This window comes from Chanodichthys erythropterus, chromosome 9, assembly GCF_024489055.1.
Source record: "Chanodichthys erythropterus isolate Z2021 chromosome 9, ASM2448905v1, whole genome shotgun sequence".
Classification (NCBI taxonomy): domain Eukaryota; kingdom Metazoa; phylum Chordata; class Actinopteri; order Cypriniformes; family Xenocyprididae; genus Chanodichthys; species Chanodichthys erythropterus.
In genome coordinates, this window is record NC_090229.1 from 17,784,550 (window position 1) to 17,807,242 (window position 22,693).

A 22,693-nucleotide genomic window follows, 5' to 3' on the forward strand; every position below is an offset into this window, starting at 1 on the left:
GAGATTTACATAAGAAGGAGGAAACAATGGAGTTTGAAACTCAACGTATGTCTTTTCCATGTACTGAACTCATGTTATTCATCTATGCTGAGGTAAATTCAATTATTGATTCTAGGGCACCTTTAAGCAAAATGTACGAAATTTATAATATGGTGTGGAAAGTATGCCCTACAGTATTTATGTGGCCATGAAGAAATCTTTTAATGCATATTTATGTGATATGTGGTGCCCTGCATAACATGTAGCCCAATTAAGGGGCAATGGAAAAAAAAAACTTTAATGCATATTTTACAGTCTAGAAAGGTTCTGCTTCAATATCCAATGGGATAAGAGAAACATTTTTGCTTGCTTTCACATTAATACAATTGATTTGAGATCCACGAGATCACGTTGGAAGTGTAGCATAAAAAGGAAGACAATTGTATATGTTTTGAGAAAAGACTCTTTTGATAGTCCCTCGTATCGAGCGCTTAATGAATTCAACGGCATTTGTCAGTTTAAATAGCCTATACATGTTATAACTAATCTGCTTATTTTTTTTTTTTTAAACAAATATCTTTGAATTTAATGTAAAATACATAAATAGTGTTCCGAGATGTGGGCCTATAGCCCTACTGCTAGTAGTTAAACACCACGTCATTTTCAGACACGCATTAAATGTAATGTTTCTGCTATTATCAGTAGCCTACGTTTTGCACTCACATGGGCATGAGTTGTTTTTCTACTATCACGTTACTGGTGATTACACTAAAATGCGTCATTAACTGAAAATGACGTCTAATGATCGTGCACGCCTTAGTATCATGTGCTAAGTTATATTAACCAGCAGATGTCGCTGCAGTAATATTTGTTGGGACAGGCCATAGACTGTAAAAAAAAAAAAAGGCCTATTCTTTTCACGCCATGTAATTTATTGGAGGCATTTATTCTATAGACCTCACACTTTTCCAGCTGTTAGATAGGTCTCCATGTTTAGTGCTACACTTAAAGGATTAGTTCACTTCAGAATTAATATTTCCTGATAATTTACTCACCCCCATGTTATCCAAGATGTTCATGTCTTTCTAGGATTTTTCTCCATATAGTGAACTTTAACAGTTATCAACAGTCTAAATTGCAGTTTGAATGCATCTTCAAAGGGCTCTATGCGATCCCAGCCAAGAAGTAAGGGTCTTATCTAGTGAAAATATCAGTCATTTTCTAAAAAAAATATACAAATTTATATACTTTTTTAGCAACAAATGCTCATCTTGCACTGCTCTGTGATGCACATTACGTAATCGCGTTGGAAGGTCACGCGTGATGTAGGCGGAATTACCGACCCAGAAGCAGGAGGGTAAGACAAAATACTCCATAACATTTTCTCCTCCAACTTCAGAATCGTCCAACATCGTTGTTTTAACTTTTTTAGTAAAGGCAATTTGATTTGGTCTTCGAGTTGTAAACACAGGTTTGGTACTTCCGCCTATACGGCTAGTGTGACTTTTCCAACGTGACTGCGTAATGAGTGAAGTCGTGGACGCTCATCACAGAGCTAATGTAAGATGAGCATTTGTGGTTAAAAAGTATAAATTTTATATTTTTTAAGAAAATATAATCGTTTTACTACATAAGACCCTTATTCCTCGGCTGGGATAACGTAGAACCATTTGAAGCTGCATTTAAACTGCAGTTTGGACCTTCAAACCATAAGTAGCCTAACCCTTGAAGTCCATTATATGGAGAAAAATTCTCAAAAACATTTCTTTTCGACTGAAGAAAAAAAGACATGAACATCTTGGATGGCATGGGGGTGAGTAAATTATCAGGGAATTTTAGTTCTGAAGTAAACTAATTCTTTAAACAAATGCTAAGACACACTGTTTCACTTAAACGTCTTTAAAAGTCCATTTTAACATGCTTATTGCCTACCTTTGCATACTTTTCATGCTTGGTAAAGGCAGCAGTCAGCCATAGAAAATCATTAAGAAGATCATCACTGAAAAAAAATAACTGCTCTGTCTATATTTATAAAAAAATATATATATTTTTTTTCTTTTCTTACAAGCATGCCCTTGAATTACCAAAACTACAAAATACAAATAATATGATGGCTGTGTTATCATTTTTCAGTCATGACAACTCTCAGGATAGTTTGTAAAACATTTTATTAATGTAAATAGAATGTACGTTTGGTCTTGGCAGACTAGATCTGCTATGCTTCTGCTGGAGTTATGCTTGCCGGCGGCTACAGCTGCAAAGCAAGTATACTTGCTTCCGTTAAATGCTCGGAACATAAAATTAAACATGTTGCTGCTATTAGAGAGAGGGAGACCCGTTACAGATCTAGTGTTACAGGTGGTGTTGGGGAGGCATAGGGCTAAAATGATGATTTGCATAGTGTGCAGAGATGTGCATTCGTTTGGATGCCCTGTGGTTATATAGGGAAATGGTAATGGATGCGTGAAATTGATTGGCTGGGAACATTACATTGAAGGAACCAATCAGAACGCTAATAGAGTTTCATGGCTGAACTATTCATTTATTATTTATTATTATGAGTCAAATGCATGAGACATTAAGTACTTTTGGGTGTTTCATTTATTGACCATAATACAGAAATAAAGCAGCACTCATCAACAGAACACAACAGGTAATGAGCAGTGTAAATAAATAAATAATGCATGGCATAAAATGGCAACAGAAATAAACACCGTAACACTATTTTTTAATTACTGTAAAGTTTGTTGTGTGCATGCTGTTGATTACATTATCTAAATGGTCTGTTTATAAATATTTTGTACCCTCAGCAGTTTATTAAAGTGCTAAATCTAACAATCTTGCATACAATGGTGTTATACACCGTTGCTTAAATCTTTTTCAAATTTTAAATTTTCTATTGAAATATTAAATTTCAAATATAGGCATCTAAGTTTTGTCAGTCATTATAAATGATTAAAATACGAATAGCATATTTTATATACATGTTTAAATTTTTCACACAGCAATATTTCAATGGATGTTTCAATAGAAACATCATTTCAGAACTTCACAATACCATGAAAAATGTAAAACAGAGTATAATTAATAATCTTTCATGTCAGATGAAGAAATTAGCAATAAATAAATAAGTAATCTTATTTTTATAAAATGGAAATGAGGATAACTCAAAGATAAATGTTTTCCTGTCATGTAAAGTTAGAGGTTGTTAACAATTTAAGCTGATTTAACCATGTGAATAGATATAGTACTCCATAAATACAATACAGAAAGCAGTTGCCATGTACAGTACAGTGAAATCTTCCAAGCAGTTTATTTGACTTTGTTTGTAAAAATGTACCTGACATATGTTCTTGTCTGCCATACTGATCATCTGTGAGTGTATTTTATTTTAAGTTATAAATCATCACAAAATGTAAAGTGAATTTGCATTTTCCTTGCCAGCATGCAGTCTCCATGCAAGTGCATTTTTATCCTCTCAAGGGGCTTAAGACAATGGTTTTTAGACACTATTGTATTGCAAGAGAAAAAGAGACTTTCTCCAGAGGTTCTCCAATGAAATACTAGTTGTTATATCCTCACTGTAACATACTAGCACAAGAAATACAGTCATAAGCAGGCCCACAAATAATCCACAGAATTTCAACAATTTCCACAGAATTGGAACTACTAGTTCTGCACATCCGCCCAACCATTGTGTTTATTAAATATTTAGGCTAATTTGAGCTTTGCTTATAAGAGTATACAATCTCTTAGCTCTATTTAACAGATTCAAATCCATTCTGCAGAAAGATTTTGCCCCAAATATACGTGCAGAAAATGAAAAAAAAAAAAAAGTAAACTTAATTAATAAAAAAACCTTCTGATTCTGTTTGGGCCAATGAAATATATAGTAGTTGCTAAAAGGAAACATATTTTAAGACAAAACATATGCTCATATATCTTCTAATAAATACTGTACATAGCTTTTTATCCCATAAGCAACTTGTATTAATTCTAGTTTTTAGTGCCATACACAAAAACAGCAAATATAGTCTCACTATTAAAATACATATCTAAAAACATTAGTCATTTAAGTCTTATTTTATACAGCAAAAGTTTCATAATACCGGATGCATAGGATTATATAATGTCATCTAGAAGGTGTGGTGCACCAACCCAATCAAGCATCCTTGGTTCAGATGCTGCCATGATCATACACATGAACTGCTTTCCGGTTCTCTTATCAATGGGATAAATTGTGGTGGGGGTGAACCTTTTGTTGCTCTCCACAAACTCACAAAGCTGGTTGTATATTTGTGGGAACTCGTGGCGAAGGAATACACCTCTGGTACGAAGCTCCCTTTGGATGTTAATGAAACAAATCTCTCTTGCTTTTCTGCCTTCTTGGCCATCCTTGTCGATGTCAGATGTCCCAGGAGGAGGGGTGAGAATCAGAGTCTCCATTTCACATTCTTTCTTAAAGATTTTCTTATCTGGGCTTGAGGAGGCCAATGAGACCTTGGCATACTTGCGAACTGTTGGTGTTTGTAATTTGGGTGAAGGAAGTTTAGGCACTAGGTCTCCAACAGCAATGGATACATTCAGGAGGAAACATTCAGTTGGGTCATATTCCTTGCCTGCATTCTGCAACTCTTTGCAGTATTGCCCAAGGTTGTCTTTGAAACTGTCTAACTCTCGAAGGGACAGATATGTTGGAGAGATTGTAAGGCTGTCAAGACCAACTTGAATAAAGTTATCTGCACACCCGGGGTTTGGAAAACCCAGGAACAGAACTCCTCTCCCGCGGGACAGGTACCCTACCCTAGCAATGCGTGAAAAAGCTTTATGAATGTCAGAGTTCTCTCTACAGTGTTTTAGTATGTGCCTACAAACACTACTAATACGGCCATAAAGACAGTTCTCTTTATGCGTGTCCCAGTCTTCTCGCCTACAGTTTCTTGAACAGTAGTAGGTATAACAACTGTGGCAGGACTTGAAGTACAAGCAAGCATTGAATGTAGTGTCTTTGCGTAAGCATTTCCTGTTGGAGCACACCATAGTGTCATCTTCGACTGCAGTTTGGTTCAAAGCAATGTCCTCAACACTCCGCTGAAAACCCTCACAACCACTGTCATGGTCTTTAAATGTGTCTGGGCTGGTCTTTGAAGAGTCTGATTGTGTGTTCAAAAGTCCTGAATCCTCCTGATCTATATCCCTCTTCCCTTCTTTGGTCCCGTCATCTTGAATCAATTGTTTGAGTTGGTCTATCAGATCCTTGCTTGGTCTCCTGCTATTTTGAGGTTTGTAATCAATGACAAGGTCGGCTAGCAGCTCATCAAGCTGTTCGAGGCTTTGCTGCAAGGAGTAATTATTGTTCTTCCTCTCTGTGGATTCTGGTGGGTTTGCTGGTCTCTGTAAATTATGCATGTTTGCCGTTTGACATCGGCCTGTATTTTGGGTATTCCAGCTGCTAGTTCCCCCATCTCTATTGTTGTTTTTTGCTGCACGGATGTCATTGTCAGTAATTGTAATCTCTGGAGTTACAAACCATTGCCCCCTTGCACTGTTTTGTCTGTCACCAGCACACTTTTCTAGACAGTTTTCAGAGAGAGACAAGGCAGCATAACGTCTCGGCGAACTAGAAAGGTTTACAATAACCGGTTGTTGGCTGTTATTATTAGAAGGAACTCCTGGTCTTCCTTGATGGAGGAGGTTCTCGTAACTCCTGCCTCTTGAAACACCATGTTCTCTGTCCATATGAGGGATTAGAATGTTGTCCCAGGATTTTGAGTAATTTCGGACATCTGCTCCTAAACGACTTGGCTCTGTAAAGTCATTGGGATACCACGGGCTTATCGATGGCACTCGCTGAGGAGTAGCCTGTGAGGATGCGTACTGACTGGAATATGTAGCAATGCTTGACCGGTGCCAGTCATCTGAAAAGACCTGGGACATACGTGGCCGCCGTCGTCCCTCTGTATGATATGCTCTCATAGGAATGTTTAATTCTGCTGGGTAATGGCAAGGCCGTGTATAGAACATCTTTGAGGGATCAGAGGGAAATGCATATGCTCTTGGATCCTCCTGAAAGTATGTATCACTCTGAGGAGTAGATATGAAGTATGGCCCTGGCTCACTCACTGAATATGGTCTACCATAAAATGGATCCAAGGGTTCACGATGGGAATCTGCATAGTACGAACGCACAGGCAAAGTATGAACCCAGCGAGTCCTTGGGTCAAGTACATACTGACTACTGACAGAGGGATTTTGGCTGTTGCTGCTGTTAATACTGTATTGGTCATCCTGATAATATGACCTACTTGGTGGTTGAACTGGATACCTGCAGGGATCGTCCGTGTAGAAGAACTTGGTTGGGATGTTAGGATTAGACAAGGTCCTGTACTCCCTTGGGTCTCTAGGAGAAGTCCTTCCGAAAGGGATCTCTCCAGACTGAATGTAACTACCAGACAAGCTGTTGGGATATTGATATGCTTGCCTATATTCCATGTTGTAACACTCACTGGGAGTAGGTGTTCTAGAGGTGGATGTCTGACTTGGAAAAGAGACGTTCCTGATCCCTGATGTTGAGGAAAGCTGCCAGGGAACATTACTTCTGTGAGTAGGCATCTTCCGTGCAGTGTGCTGGAGAACTGAGGCATCTGGCTTAATATCAACACGACACCTTACGTGGGGAGTGTTAGTTTGTTTCTCCTGTCTGCTCTCCTCAAAGCAATCAGAAACATAGAGGGGTGCATGGGGTTGTAACTTGATTGGATGCACTTCATTAACTAAAGCCCTGTTTAAATGAGAGGCTTCTCGATTTGGCAAACCTTCAGATCTCTTCTGGGGGTCCACTGGAGACCGACGCCTCATGGTTGCAGGTGGCGAGACTGTGATGGGTACAGGGGTCAGGGTGGCTCGAACTCTCGGAGCACTTTTTGAGCGAGGCTTACCATGAACACTAGTCTTTGCTGCCTCATTGCTTTTGTCTGTGCTGATTTGTTGATGGGAGAGTCTCGAGTTGAACAGATCTGGTGAGGAAAAACGTAAGTGTCCCTGCTGTCCAATGCCATTCCAGACTGCATCCTTACTTACTGTTTGCTGATCAGATCTGTAAGGATACTCCATGGACGAGGAAAAGTCCTTTGGGTCATCCAGTGACTCAATGAAGTCAAAGCTGCGGCAATGTCTCTTGTTAATAGTTTCGAAGTTTTGATCCAGTGGGCCAACCATTTGGGAATCACATTGCTTAGAAGATCCAGAATACTTTGAGAGCCCAGAGTTAGGGCCAATATTTATGTCTTGATACAAAGTTGATGTTAATATGTCAGGGGGATCCGTACGTGTCATCTTAAATGGACCCCCGTTATTTCTCCCCTCAGTTGATGTCTCCTAAAGAGAATCAAAAACAGTCTTATTAGATACACATTTTCTTTAATTCAACCATTTAAATATATAAATAGTATGGATAACGGATCCCATTTGAAGTCAGGTCTCTGAAAATGACCTACTTATGCTTAGAAAAGAACATAATACATTAAAAAGAAGATGAAAGAGAGAATTTCATGACTTATCTTTGTATTTGCAAGATACCTCACAAGGCATTAATTTAAAAATGATCTTGCTTCACAACACATACATTGGACCACTATTATGTACTATTATGTACAAATGCCTGCACAGTAAGTTATAGGCATCATTCACATATCTGCCAAATTAAATGAAAAAAAGAAAAAAGAATGAATATGAAATGTAATATGAATTAAAGAATAACAATTATTCAAGAATTTAAAACTATTCAAATGATTTCTTATTCAGATGCCTTTTTTACAACAACAAAATAACATATACAGTTTTACCACATCCTACTGCAACAGCCCTACTCCTGCCCATTAATAATAGTGCCACTCTGGTCTTTGGGGAAATAAAAATGAATAGAGTGGAAATAAGGTTAAAAAAGGAGAGCATATAAACTGGTAAATGTCAGATGGTAGTTTTACATAGATGGTAGATATGTTGCACATTGCTCATTTAAAATGCAGAAGATCAGTTCTGATCCCAGAATTCAGTTTCAGCTGCACCTAGAAACACACAAGAACCATGCAAGTGATGCACACATCTGTGCACATGGTCTATATTTATGCTTGCTCTGATTTTCACTGTTCCTCATGACTTTGCTTTCTTGAGACTATCTTCCTTTGTCCTATTAAATATTTGCATTTCAAAACAAAGGGTCATTTTGATTGTGCTTGTCTCTACACCCTGCCTCTGTGTGTGTGACAATTATGTTTTGTTTTGTTTTTTTAATGAATGTTGAACTTAAATAAGAATAAGATTTTATTTATCTACTATAAATGTTATTTTATTTGGTTGCTTATTTATCCTGGGATACAGCAGAATGGCTGTGTGGCATTTACAAAAGGATTAGGAGCTAATTTTGAGGTTATTTACAATGTTTGGCTTTTCAGGGATTTTTTAAATGACAGTAGGAGCTACGGAGCCCCACTTACTGGCTACCTCCTTTCAGCCAAGCCTGAAAACCATCTGTTCATCCTGCTGAGAAAGGACCGATGAGCAGTCTACACACACACACACACACACACACACACACACTCACACCTTCACTCTTTCACTGGATCTAAAACAGTACTAGAATTTCAGCTTTTCATCATATTACATTGTGAAAGTGTTTTTTGCACTAACAGTACTAAAACTAATTCTTCATACATTGCAGGCCAAAGTCAAAGCACGGTATCATGAAAATGTTTTTTATTTAATATCAAATGATATCTAGATGGTCTCCAAAAATAAATAACATAAACTGACATGAGTATTTTTGTGCATCCTAAGGGGTGGACTAACAGACACATTGTGTGTGGCAACTCCTCATTAAAAAAACCTCAGGTTGACATTATCACTTGGACATAAAGAGTAATAAAACTCCACCTGGGCTAAGATCAGATCTGATGCGGTTCTGTGATTGATGCAGCTGGGACTGGATGACTTCCATGACTATTGTATTACATGTCTGCTGGGAACAATTTTCAGGCAAAAAACAAAAATTGCACTTTAAAGTGCACTGAGCACTTCATCTACTTTTAGAAGCATTTGCTCTAGTGTCTCTGCAGCCAGAGGTGAACAGTCTCATGTGATTTGCGGATAACCCATAACTATTTTGTGTCTAAAAATGTTGAATGCCGTCTGGGCCTCTCCAAGTTGTTAAAGAGAGCTGAGTTGCACATTTTATACGCTATTTATAAAACAGTGTCACTCATGGTAAATGCTTACGAATCAGGTTACTTTGGGCTGCCATTTTCACTGGTTCTGATTCTAGCTGACTAAGGGTATAAATGTCCTCTTGGTGGGCTAATATCATCTCGCATTGTCCGTCTCCTTCGCTCTTAACACTGTAGGTCACAAAAAGATGGAGAAGTAACATAAAAGCTGAGAAAAGCATGCAAATTAGGTTCACATATCACATAATTAAATAAAATATTACTGTATCACCCCAAGTTGATCCACCTCTGCGTACAGTATTGGATTACACTGAAACACTGAGAATAAAAATAAATTTTCCTTTGGTCAGCTAATGCTTTTTGCCCATCTAAACAGCATTTAGCAATAATTTAGAAGGATGCAATTATTTAAAAGAAAAGTTCTACAAATAGAAATATAATGAGGACAAAAAAATAGAGCTTGACAGAGAATTTTTGAGGGCATTGTCATTTATTTTTTTTGGGATTAAAACATTAAAAAGCAAAACGTCCATCTTGGGCAAAGTAGATGTTAATAAATCCCTTCTTCCTTTATGCAAGGTGGCTGATCAGCATGCATTTTCACAGCTAGCAGCAGTGCCAGTACTTGTGACTGAGACCTGACTGCCCTCACAGAGTAAATCACCACCTGTCTGACACTTCCATCACAGTCTGCCAAAACTAGCTTCCTTTCACTTCTTAACCATCATTCATTCTTGAAAACAACCACTTTTAGGAAGTACAAAGTATGCACATACACTTGCAGGAGAAGGCATGCGAGTTCACCGGGATTTCTGAATAAACTGGTCATAAAATATGACAATCGTCAGCTAAGTCACAAAAGAATCAGTTCTGGAGTGAATCGTTCGTCATCATGGGTTCACTGAACGAGTCAGTTACAGACATTGTGAGTAATGAAAAATTCCTTTAAGCTACAGTCTTGACTCCAAGAAACCATGACAGCAGAAAGTGTTAGCAGCGGCAGTTAATCTCACATGATGCCTATCTCCTTAAATACACAACCCATTCCTCAAACGAGCTTGCAGAGTGGTTTTTTTTTTTTTTTTTTTTTTGGCCGGATATGAGGCAAAGAGTCTATATTTGGACACAATGGATAAAGGGAAAGATGCATCTGAGTCTCTCAGTGAAAGCAGCCCAGCTGGACAATTCTGTAGAGATTCTGTAGATTTGGAGGTGAAATTTCTTTTCTTATCCAACAAGAAAGCTCAAAGGATTTTTAGTGGAACTGAAAGTCCAAACGATTATACCTACCTATGAATCTCAAATGTCTTTAGTCTATAAGTCTCACAAAAGTCTTTAGTTTATAGGGTTATTATAGAAACAAGTGGAAACTTCAGTTTCTTTGTTTTCCCAGCTTTCTTTTCAATTGAAAACATAATGTCTTTATTCAGCACATTCATGTTCTTCTTAAACTGCACATTTCGTTTCCTCTTCAATTGCACAACAAAACTTGATCACTGCCATTACAATCAAAGCTGAATTGCATTTTTGCCACTAGCTAATTAAGTAGTTTACGAGAAGAAATGAATTATAGATAAAAGATAAAAAAGGCAATATTAAAGGGATAGTTCACCCAAAAATGAAAATTGTGTCATAATTTACTCAGATCTCACCCCCCCATTGACTACCATATATTTTTCCCCCTACTATGGTAGAGATCTGCTTGGTTACAATCATTCTTCCAAATGTCTTCCTTTGTGTTCAGCAGAACAAATTTAATATCTCCACCATTTAATATCATAAGAGACTGTTTTACTTTGTTCATGTACTAATTGATTTAGACAATAGCACTCAATAACAATAAAACTCAAAAACACTTTTTGCATAAAAGTGGTCAAAGTGGTACAATAATATTGTAAAAAAAAAAAAAAAAAAAAATCTTCATCTTTTTTTCCAAGCAATTCAGAACAACAGGTGCAACATACCCTATTACGACTGCTGCATTGCACAAACTGTCTTTTTAATGGGTTTCAGTATTTATGGTCTGTTAAAATAAATATAGCAAAAAACAAGATAAGCATTTCTCTCTCTCTCTCTCTCTCTCTCTCTCTCTCTCTCTCTCTCTCTCCCTCTTTCTAACCCTCTCTTCGATTCCAAGCAGAGTATAATTTTAATAGTAAGGTCTTGTATTGTTGATTATCCATTGGAACATCTGTGCGCATGCTCACGGTCCTTTTTTTTTCAAAATATTAGGTAAAAGGCGAAAGTTAAAGTGCCATTTATTTTATGTTTTTTTACCTTTGTAATCACTCTTCTACTTTCACAAGCTCATTTAAAATTGTATTAAAGCACACATAAAAATACATATGGCTTCTCAATTAATATGAGATGATAAAAATGGTAGGTTGCCTAACAATTATAACATTAGAAATACTTAACATGTGAAACCTCGGCACTTGTAAACTTCCCAAAAGTAGCCTATTTATGTCAAATGTCCTACTGTTAAATGTAGGCTGTCACATTTATCCATACATTGTACTAAACTTACTCCTCCCTAAACCTTCTCTGGACAAGCACATACTGTACCACATGTTCTGTCGCCTGGATACCTAGCAAAACCACAAAGTCCACTATGTACACTCTACTGACTTGCAAACCAACCTGATTTACAAGGTCGTCATAAAGCGTAGCGTGTATCAACATCCTCCCTCCTCAGTCTCTGATACGGCTTGTTAATGAATCTGACGAAGCTAATTAACATGTCGTGGTTTTACAGTCCTGCGAAAGTGCAGTGCGAAAATGAAACCTTTGCCCATCGCACCAAAATGTAACACAAAAGCACACTTTGTTCTCGTTTATTGCTGCGGCATGAGTCCCGCACTATCGAGCATCTCTCGTAAAATGACCTAATGTCTTTCGGCGCAAAACACATCAGTGATAGGCTACGCAAAACCACTGCAACCTTATCTGTCTCACTAAGATAATTCATGAAGTCATAAGTTTTGTTTTTCCAGTGTATTTCAAGCTTTTAGTAGTGTACGCATTTATCTTACCTTCTTCATCCATAGTTAAGCTCCTGAAGGTGCAGATAATCTGTGGATTTATGTATCAGTCACGGATCATTTAGAGATTATGTAGTCTCCATATCATATTAGATGCTGTAGGGTGGGCTGCATCAAACTCCTTAAGTATTGTTGTTCGCCCACGGGTCTCGGGGGCGTACTGAGACAAGACGAGGGGGTGTGACCGCATCCCTCATGCGTTGCGTTTCTTGTTTGAGATGCGCAGTGACTGCGCATGCGTGCGACGTTGGATGCGCGCTTGAACCCTGCTGCCTGCGCGCGTGCGTGTGTGTGTGTAATGCACACGAATCTCATGCTGGATAGACATATGCGATGGCACAGCTTTGAGACATGATTTTAATTATGAAGGTGTCATATCTTGCTGATAGGTTTATTGCTGATTCAAGAACAAAGATTATTTTTAATATTTGTATTTATGAATTCCAAGTATCTATCTATCTATCTATCTATCTATCTATCTATCTATCTATCTATCTATCTATCTATCTATCTATCTATCTATCTATCTATCTATCTATCTATCTATCTATCTATCTATTCCTCCATGTTAAGCATATGTGCAAGATGTGCAAATAATAATAATAATAATTCATATAAAGAATGTTTGATAGAATGGTTGTTAGTTTAGAAAAAAATAGCAAACCTATTTTGGAAAAAAAAAAAAGTTGTGGCAAGGTTCAAAGTTCAAACCTGATTTCTCACTACACTGAAAAATGTATGAATTTATTTTATTTTATTTTTTTTTTACTCAGTCAAATGTGTCATTGGTGTTATATTGTTTAATATTAAATATTTAAAAATAGATTTAATTATATAACATCTTGGTTTTAATCAGATCAGTGGTGTGTTTTGAAATGCTATTGACGTTCATGTTTAATAAGAATTTGTGATATGTACCAATAATGTTTTTATGTATGAAAACTGAACTGAAAAATGTAACATTTAAATCTGCATTTTTTGTTTTTTGAAAATGACCCATCTGAAAATGATTTTAGTGGGCAACCATAACATTAGCATTTCCTGCCTTTCTAATAATAGAACTTTATTGTACTGTTGCACCTGCCTGTTTATTCAATTAGCTGAAAATGGAAGTGCACAACAGCAAAGTACACCTTAAGGGATCAAGTGAGACATGCATGAGACATTGATTTCCGCATTAGTGTGATCAGTGGCTGATTCTGTGGGCTATTTAATCAAACATGACAAAAAAGTGTCTGTACTGTATAGCACACTGAATACAGACACCAGCTTGTTTCCCTCTGAGTGAAACTTTTATTGCTTTATATCTTGCTTTTGTGCATCCTACAACTTTAAAGTAACTGGCAGACGTGTAATTTCGTGAACTATCCTACTGGAGCCATTGCATTCCTTCTTAATGCAGTGAAAAAGAACAACAATGTTTTTGATAAACACTATTTTCCCAGTCTGTCATAGCCATTACAGTGCAAAACACTGCTGGCAGATGACATTTGATTGTTTTGTTTCTTATTATCTATTTTCTTCTTGCTCTCTATAGGGCTTGTGTGCTGAGGTGTGACTCAGCTTCTGTTCTGTCTCAAGGCAGCTTTCTTCTATTTCTTTGCTTTTGTCATACTAAAAGACAGCTCTGGTTATTTTAAAGGGTTAGTTCAACCAAAAATGAAATTACTGTCATTAATTACTCACCTTCATGTCGTTCCACACCTGTAAGACATTCGTTCATCTTCGGAACACAAATTAAGATATTTTTCATGAAATCTGAGAGGTATATGACTCATAATATAATCAACACTTTGAAGGTCCAGAAAGGCACTAAGGACATTGATAAAACAGTCGACGTGACTGCAGTGGTTCAACGTTCATTTTATGAAGCGATGAGAATACTTTTTGAGCACAAAAACTAAACAAAAATAACGACTTAATTCAACCATCTCTTCTCTTCTGTGTCATTCTCATGTTGTTTATGTCCAGCGCTTCCAGGTTCTACATCAAAATGGTGACTCATTATTGGGATGCTCCTGCGTCAGCATCACACTCATGCATCGAAGCCTTCCCTGTGCTTACTGTGTCAAATACGTAAGGATAATCATGTTGAATGTTTTAACAATGTCTTTAATACCTTTCTGAAGCTTGAAAGTGGTGATTATATTGCTGTCTATGTCTATATACCTCTCGGATTTCATCAAAAATATCTTAATTTGTGGTTTGGAATGACATGAGGGTGAGTAATTAATGACAGAATTTTCATTTTTGGGTGAACTAACCCTTTAATCTATCTTTCCATACACAGTATAAAAAATATTCAAGATATTGCATAACTGTAAAATATAGTAGAACATGTTTTTCAGAAGTAAAAATGATAAATTATTTTGATGGAATGTGTTTTTCTTCAAGGCAATACATTTAATTCTATTTTTTTAGAAATGCCTTATAATAAAAGGACATTTCCAAAATTCTTTTGTTTAGAATTTATTTTAGAAATATTTTCTTTTTTGTTGAGTTTTATGTTATGTTACTAAGTTAGTGTTCATATGCATTATTTTAGTGTCATGAGTGTGTCTGAGTGTTTTGTGTTTGTGTGCGGTTACACATCGCAAATTGGCTTGTATCTTTCCACAGTGTAATTCAGACTTCTGCAAAGAGGCTTCTTTGAAGGATAGGGCAATTATAAACTATATTTGCAACCTGTAAATAATGACACATCAACTGGGAATAAGATCTCACAGGTTCTGCTTATCAGTCCTGCCAGGAAACAAGGCCATGTTAACAAGGTACCAAGTAGATATAATAAGCTAATCACTGGATTTTCCAGGATTTGCAAGATTAACGGCATCAAATCTTTGAAAGGGTTTTGTTGAGGCACTTAGGTCGATTTTGCACAGATATGACCTAATATCACAATGTCTGTTTTCTGTGTCCTGCAGCTTATAGAAAAGCTTGTCCTTGTGTTTTTCAGTTTTGCTTGTTCATTTCTTCTCCAGTCTGCAGGGCCATTACTGAGTGAGATATATAACTCATAATATCGCTGCTTCAGTCATCTGAATGATAACACTCTTAGCTGATGACCCCTCAGCTGTTCTGAGAATAATCAAGGCCATAACTACACCTGATCCCCTCTCTCTCTCTGCCTTATCTCTCTGTCTGGCCTGAATTTATGGTTCTGCCCTGCTGATAGCAAACTCATTACAGTGTCACCAGTAAGATCACACAGCAGTGTCTGTGGTAGAGGTATCTTTAGAGAAGCACAGGGGAAATGAATTAGCAGAGACAAGACTGCTGAGCTAAGGGATGCCATGATCATCATATCTTATAGCCTGAAAGATAGTCGGAAAGGGCACAGAGGATATAAGGGCTTTTAGTAGTCCGAAGGTGACTATGACAAGTTTATCAGGATATAATCGATTTAAGCAATATGCCTGTTTTACAGGCTTATAGGTAAGTGGTGTTCTTAAGCACAACGCAAGCAAAATCCAGAGACCACAGTGTTACCAGCTTAGTTCAAATGGTTTACTGTGCACATACTATTGAACAACAGCAGACTATTTTTATTTGAGATAAAATCCCTAAAGATGATCCATAGTAAAAGAGATTTTTAGTGATAACATATCGATTGTTAAGCGCTGATAGATAGTTCTGTAGAAGACTAATAGGTGAATTCCTGTTGAAGAACTACACTACCCATAATTCTGCATTAGAAGTCACCATTTCTATGCAAAAGAAAAAGATGGAGAAACGAACTTTCATAAATCCCCACGTTTGATATAACTGGATGAATTTCCTCAAACTATTTATATATTTGTTTACAATAGTTAGTCCCGATCCTCGAATTTGATTGGTCGAGTGGTCAACTTTTCACTGTTTTTTTTTTTTTATCACTCCTTGTCCATGTTTGAGCATTCAGTCATTGCATTTGTGTTGAGAAATTGGCGACAATGACATACTCTTTGTATGTAACATTGTTATGCCAGTAGGTGGTGGCAACTGTTTTTTTTGGGTTTTTTTTTTTTTTAGTGAGTCAGAGTGATTCACTTAACTCATATGTTCAAACAAATTGATTCATTCAGGAACGAAACAAGTGACCATTGCTGAATTCAGATCTGCATACTAGTATACTACTCATACTACTTTTACCACATTTTCTGTGGCAGAAATAGTAAAAGTAGTATGCGGTTCAGAATTCAGCACATCTTTACACAGCAAAATCTCCAGAGTTACATCAACTCTGCTCAGAGTACATATGGTCCCTCTCTAAATAGTGTTAAAATATCACTGAAGCAGAATTAAAGTTAATGAGAAAACTAAGCAATTAATTAAGTAATGATTGCACATTAGTGATGAACACCTGCTGTTAACAAGCAGAATCACTGAAGAAAAGAGAAACGCAAGAACTACAACTGACTTCAGTCACAGTCAAAAATAATTGCTTAATTATCTCATTAACTTTAACTCTGGTTCAGTGTTTCTTTAACACTATTTAGAGAGGGACCATATGTACTCTGAGCAGAGTTGATGTAACGCTGGGCATTTTACAGTGTATGAGTGAACTATTGAATCATTCACATGGATTCATCAACCAATTTGAAAGTCTGAATTTGACATTCACATTTGTATTCACATGAAATCATGTTCACTGACACATTCAGGAACGAAATACGTTGATGAATATTTTACAATAAACTGAAAGTATGCTGTTTTATGCTTATAATAAATGATTATAGACCTATGTCAGTAGCTTCGTACCATTATTTGAATTAGGCTACATCATTCATGCTGCTTTATGGCGTATTTCTTTTTCCTTTTTCAAATACTTTTTTGCCTCAAATGAAAGTTTGTAATATTGTGTTCATCTTGGGGTTGATTTGGTTTAAAGGGATAGTTCGGCCAAAAATGAAAATTTGATGTTTATCTGTTTACCCCCAGTGCATCCAAGATGTAGGTGACATTTTTTCTTCAGTCGATCACAAATGATGATTTTTAACTGCAACCGCTGCCCTCTGTCAGTCAAATAATGGCGGTTGATGGGAACTTCATCTATAAGAGTTAATAAACCTTGCTTAGACAAATAGAAATGAAACCTTGCGGCTCGTGACGACACATTAATGTCCAAGACACGAAACGATCGGTTTGTGAGAGAAACCGAACAGTATTTATATAATTTTTTACCTCTAATACACCACTATGTCCAACTCCGTTCAGCATCGGTTAGTGATGTCTGATCGCGCTCTGACAATGGCAGTGATGTCTGACCAAGGGCGTAGATTTGGTTTCAACATTGGGGGGGTTGAGCGTTGGTATGCTGCCTGTTATTATTTTTTTCATTTAAAAAAAAAATATTTTATGTGTAGCGTTATTGGATAATTTATTTCTTCTCTATCTATCTATCCATCCATCCATCCATCCATCCATCCATCCATCCATCTATCTATCTATCTATCTATCTATCTATCTATCTATCTATCTATCTATCTATCTATCTATCTATCTATCTATCTATCTATCTATCTATCTATCTATCATAACTTTATGGAATTTATGTATAACCATTGATCAAATTCTAACACAACGGAGTGATTCTAAAAAGAAATAAATTATGTTATATATTGAAACCGCCAGTAGGTGGCAGCGATTTGACATTTTAATGAGTGAGCTACTTAAATTGTTCATTCAGCCAATTCGTTCAAAAGTCACCGATGTGAATACTTTTGTCATTGGTAATTACAGACGCTATTGAAAACTGAAGTAACAAAATAGATGGCTGTTTTAGTAACTGGTTACAGTTACACTGTAAGTTATGGCTAAATTGCAATGGATTAGCTAGCTAAAATATATGTGGAGTGTGAAGTATATGCGCGAGACATCACTGCCATTGTCAGAGCGCGATCAGACATCACTAAAGGAGTCCTGAACGGAGTTGGACATAGTGGTGTATTAGAGGTAAAAAATTATATAAATACTGTTCGGTTTCTCTCACAAACCGATCGTTTCGTGTCTTAGGACATTAATGTGTCGTCACGAGCCGCAAGGTTTCATTTGGCTTTGTCTAAGCAAGGTTTATTCACTCGTATAGATGAAGTTCCCATCAACCGCCATTATTTGACTGACAGAGGGCAGCGGTTGCAGTTAAAAATCATCATTTGAGATCGACTGAAGAAAAAATGTCACCTACATCTTGGATGCACTGGGGGTAAGCAGATAAACATCAAATTTTCATTTTTGGGTGAACTATCCCTTTAAGGCTCAGAGCTCTTACTGAATATTTTTTAAAAACCCCTATGAAGAAGGAAAATGAAGGAAAATATTTACTGAAGCATAGCCGCTGAGTAAGTGGGCGGTGGCAGTTGCACTCATAACACAAATTCTTCACATTTTACATGCAGTAATAAAATACAATGTTCATACTGTAGGCTACTGTGCCTCTGTCCTTCTCTGTTAGTGAGAACTCATCACTGTTATTGGCATGGCAACCCAGCTTCCCATTGGTTTAGCCTGCCCACCATCTGTCTGCTCCCATATGGGTTTGAAATGATGCAGCATGACAGGAGCCGTTCCCACAATGCAAAGGTGTGAGGACCCAGGGCCCTGCCACAGAGCCATGAAGAGAAGCTCAGCTACAGGCTTTGATCTTTCAAGGCATGAATGATGCAACTCCTTCCAAGGAGTACGCAGGCATTAGAGGCCGTCCATCAGCTGCATGCTAGCAGGTGTCTCAGCTGCTCCAGAGACTCTTAGGAGGAAGAGGAAGATCAATGTCCTGGCTGCAAATCCTGCTCTTGTTGATAAGAGGCCTGTACTACAGAGGATCAATCAGGTTTACACCATTAGAGTGTTCAAAACAAAGTCTACGGCTGTTTGAACAGCTCCTACCTGATTGATGCATAATCAAGTGTTATCAAGATATCTTATGGTAGCATGATTCATTCAAACATGGCAAATGAGGCATACCAATTTGATAGCTTGTCCATTTATTTTAATCAAAAATATATTAAAAATGTAATTCATACCTTTAATGATTTTAACACTCTTCTTCTATGATTAACCTATTTAAAATTGGATTGATAATTTATTCGTATACATCATTATTTGTTTAAAATTCATATCCTCTTTTAACCTTTAATCAAAATAACTTCTCCTCCCTCTTGCAGCGACATCTCTTCTCTGATGACATATTTACTGGTGCGAGGGCGGGACAACCTGTCACTCACATGACATCACAGCAACAGCAAAACACCACCATCCAATGGACAAAATCAAGTCCCATCCTACATCTTTTCCTTCTTGTTTGAGAAGCTGTTTCACTCGGACATGTCACAAAGAAAAGACTTTTGCAACTTCTGTTTCATGCCAACTTTAAAAGGTACAAAAAGAACATTTCGATTTTTTAACTGATGATAAAAATGTGTACACTAAATCGTTCTCAAAAACAAAATTGTTATGCTTTGTTTTTTTTTTTGTTTTTTTTATAAATGTGGACACTCTTACATCTCGCTGAACCTGATAAATGGGCTATTTGATTACCATGCTATTTTATATAGCCTATACATAAGTATGAATGCAAGTTAAGTAGTGTTCAGTCATATTTACTCCCACGTTTGAGTGACCTTAACATGATTTAATAACAAAGGATCCACATTCCATACACAGTAATTTAATAATCAGACTGCAACTCCGTCCTTCTGACAAGAACAGTAATTACTGCCATTTACTAATTTCACAAGCAGTCACTTAATCACCTTACAGCTGTACAAGCAAAATCACAACTAGAAGATCCAGATGATCTGGAATTATAATGTACTGCTAGTGAAGAACAGCCAGAGATGCCTTGAGGGGGTTTGGCATATATTGATTTTTCATCCTCCTCATGCTGAGTCATGTTGTTCAAGCTTGTTGATCTGTTCATCTGATTATGAAGTACACTTAAACCAGATTCCCATGATTAGAGTAGGCTAGGCCTAATGGTCTGTCATTAATAAGTGACTATGCAGGAAGTAATGCAGGACAAATGAGTAGTATTACATTAACACTTCAGCTAACTAAAGCCGGGTGAACACTGTGTGATTTATAGTAGTCCTTTACGATTGTTGTTTGTCAGACTGTACGAACATGATCCTCATGTCACGCTGTGGGATCTCAGCTGTCCTATATGTCAGACTGACGACAGTCAAGATGCGTTAAAAACGTGCTTGAAAACTTGTCCGGAGTTTTACATCATCAATCCACACAGATTCGGTGACCTCCTAAACAGAATTAGGAACCTCTCAAATAGCATAATAGGGGCACTTTAAGAGGAGCTCTTGCTTGGTGCAGACATCACAAGGGCATTTGCTAATGACTACCTTGTGTAAAAGCAAGGTGCTTTAAGGTAGTAAAAAAAGACTAGAGCTGACAAGTTTCCACTTTTTTTTAGCTGGTGGTTTTCTGCATGACATCTTATATGAGATTATATTACACACCAATATAATGTTATAAAACTGTGCATAATAACCTAATTGACTATTCGTGCTGAATGAGAACAGCATGCTGTATATACATGTTTTATTTAAATTTGATACTTTTTTCTATCCACAGCTGCAACACCATTATGGAAGAGAAGGAACAGGGAAAGTGCATTAGAGTGGGATAACAGAAAGCAGAATGTGTTTGAGTAAAGGTTAGGTACTGCGCTAAAATGAAGGGACCCACTGGGGATGCAGCATTTCATTAGCATATACTGTATTTTTACACTCTTCTTGGCAACCTTTGCACAGCAAGTTAAATAAAGTAAAAATGTAATTAAAAATAATCAAAGCATGTTCGTCACTGTTTGAACACAAAGAAGAATCATATTTGTTGAGTTTACCAAATGAACACAAAGATAAATTGTATTTAATTACTCCTTTTTCACCAATATATCAGTATACATAATAATAAAAAACAATATTTAGTTATTTTTTTATTAAAACATTTGAATACATTAAAAATACTGTACTGTGAACATCGATAAGTGGTCATTTTGAATCAGTACTTTGCAATGGACAGTCTAACATTGAAGCTCTCTTTTTCTTTTTGTTGTTGTCAGGAAATTTAGTTAATCAGTGAGCCTTTGCTAAAGCATAAAGACTTACTGAAGCCTCAAACTTAGAATATGCAGCAGTAATGAAAGCAACCTCTGTCCATGGTGATGCATGGTGATGTCTGGTGAAATATCTTGCCAGGATGACTTGGCACATGGACAGAGGGTGGGATTGTGTTTCCTATTTCTTCATCCTTTTACCCAAATGTCAGTGATGGTGAGAGTCCTTCCCTTGGTCATGTGTTTTTGGCATCTTGCTCTTACTAGAGTCAGAATTGATGGTGAAGGGAAAAATTCAATTAAGCTTTTCCTCAACAATGGTCTTTAAGTGTAAGGAACATTCAAATTAATGTATGAAATCCAGACAAAGCACAATCGAACAGAAATCTCCTACCTTTTGATGAAAAATGGCCATAGTATCCATGGTTACCTCGACTACGCAAAAGCCAAAAATTGCAATGTAGATAGGATTTTTTCCAAGGCTGAGAAATGGCATGCTGAGGGCAGCTCTCCATGGAGACCGAGTAAACTGACGTTATGGATTTAAGATGAATGGAAGGTGGTGATAGCTTGACAGTACAGAGGGTTCTGTGTTCATTTAAATCCATGGAAATATGTCAGACCCCTCTGCCTGTCAGAGAGAGAAGAATCTCCATCTATCTCCTCCACTCACACTCTGTCCCACACTTCACATCATGGAAGGCAAAATGAGGCTGGCTGGCACTAACTGGATTTATGAACCTAAGTAATGATGCTGAAAGTAATAGAGAACTGCAAAAATCACTGTGAACCCCTGCATTGTAAACCACCCACTTCACCTGTAATGTGCAGGCAGACTAATAAGAAATCCAGGAGAGACGGATCTAAATGCAGGTTTATGTTAATAATATAAATTAAGGTAACAACCAAGGAACACAAGGATACATGGAGATGAAACGTCTCGGTTACAAAGGTAACCCTCGTTCCCTGAAGGAGGGAACGGAGACGTACGTCGGACAGGCCGACGAATAGGAATCTCACCAGAGAGGCCAATCTACTTCGAGTGTAACTAAACGAGCCAATGCACATTGGCATGCAATCATCTGCATCAGCTGCTCACCTCGCAGCGCGGGTATATAATGAGCAGCAGGTGCGTTGCATCTTCAGGTTTTCGCTGAGGAGCCGAACCAAGCAGGCGGCAGCACAGCAGGACAACAACTGTGGCGACGGGACGTACGTCTCCATTCCCTCCTTCAGGGAACGAGGGTTACCTTTGTAACCGAGACGTTCCCATTCAGTCGGTCACGTTCGACGTACGTCGGACAGGCCGACGAATAGGAATCCCTACCAAAGCGCCACAGGAGCTGCCCTCCTCCAGCGCTCTGTTGTAAGCCACCTGAACCCCCTTGCCTGCGGACGGTGGG

The 22,693-nt window shown here is 37.5% G+C and overlaps 1 protein-coding gene across 1 annotated transcript; it reads right to left on the reverse strand.

The window, feature by feature from the left end:
• Nucleotides 1-2,579: 2,579 nt before the first annotated feature.
• unm_hu7912 (un-named hu7912) lies at nucleotides 2,580-12,353 on the reverse strand. The gene is made up of 2 exons (XM_067393729.1): nucleotides 12,233-12,353; nucleotides 2,580-7,356 (listed from the first exon to the last, which is right to left on the reverse strand). The coding sequence occupies exons 1-2, from the start codon at nucleotides 12,239-12,241 to the stop codon at nucleotides 4,102-4,104; spliced, it is 3,264 nt and encodes a 1,087-aa protein (XP_067249830.1). The 5' UTR covers nucleotides 12,242-12,353; the 3' UTR covers nucleotides 2,580-4,101.
• Nucleotides 12,354-22,693: the final 10,340 nt, after the last annotated feature.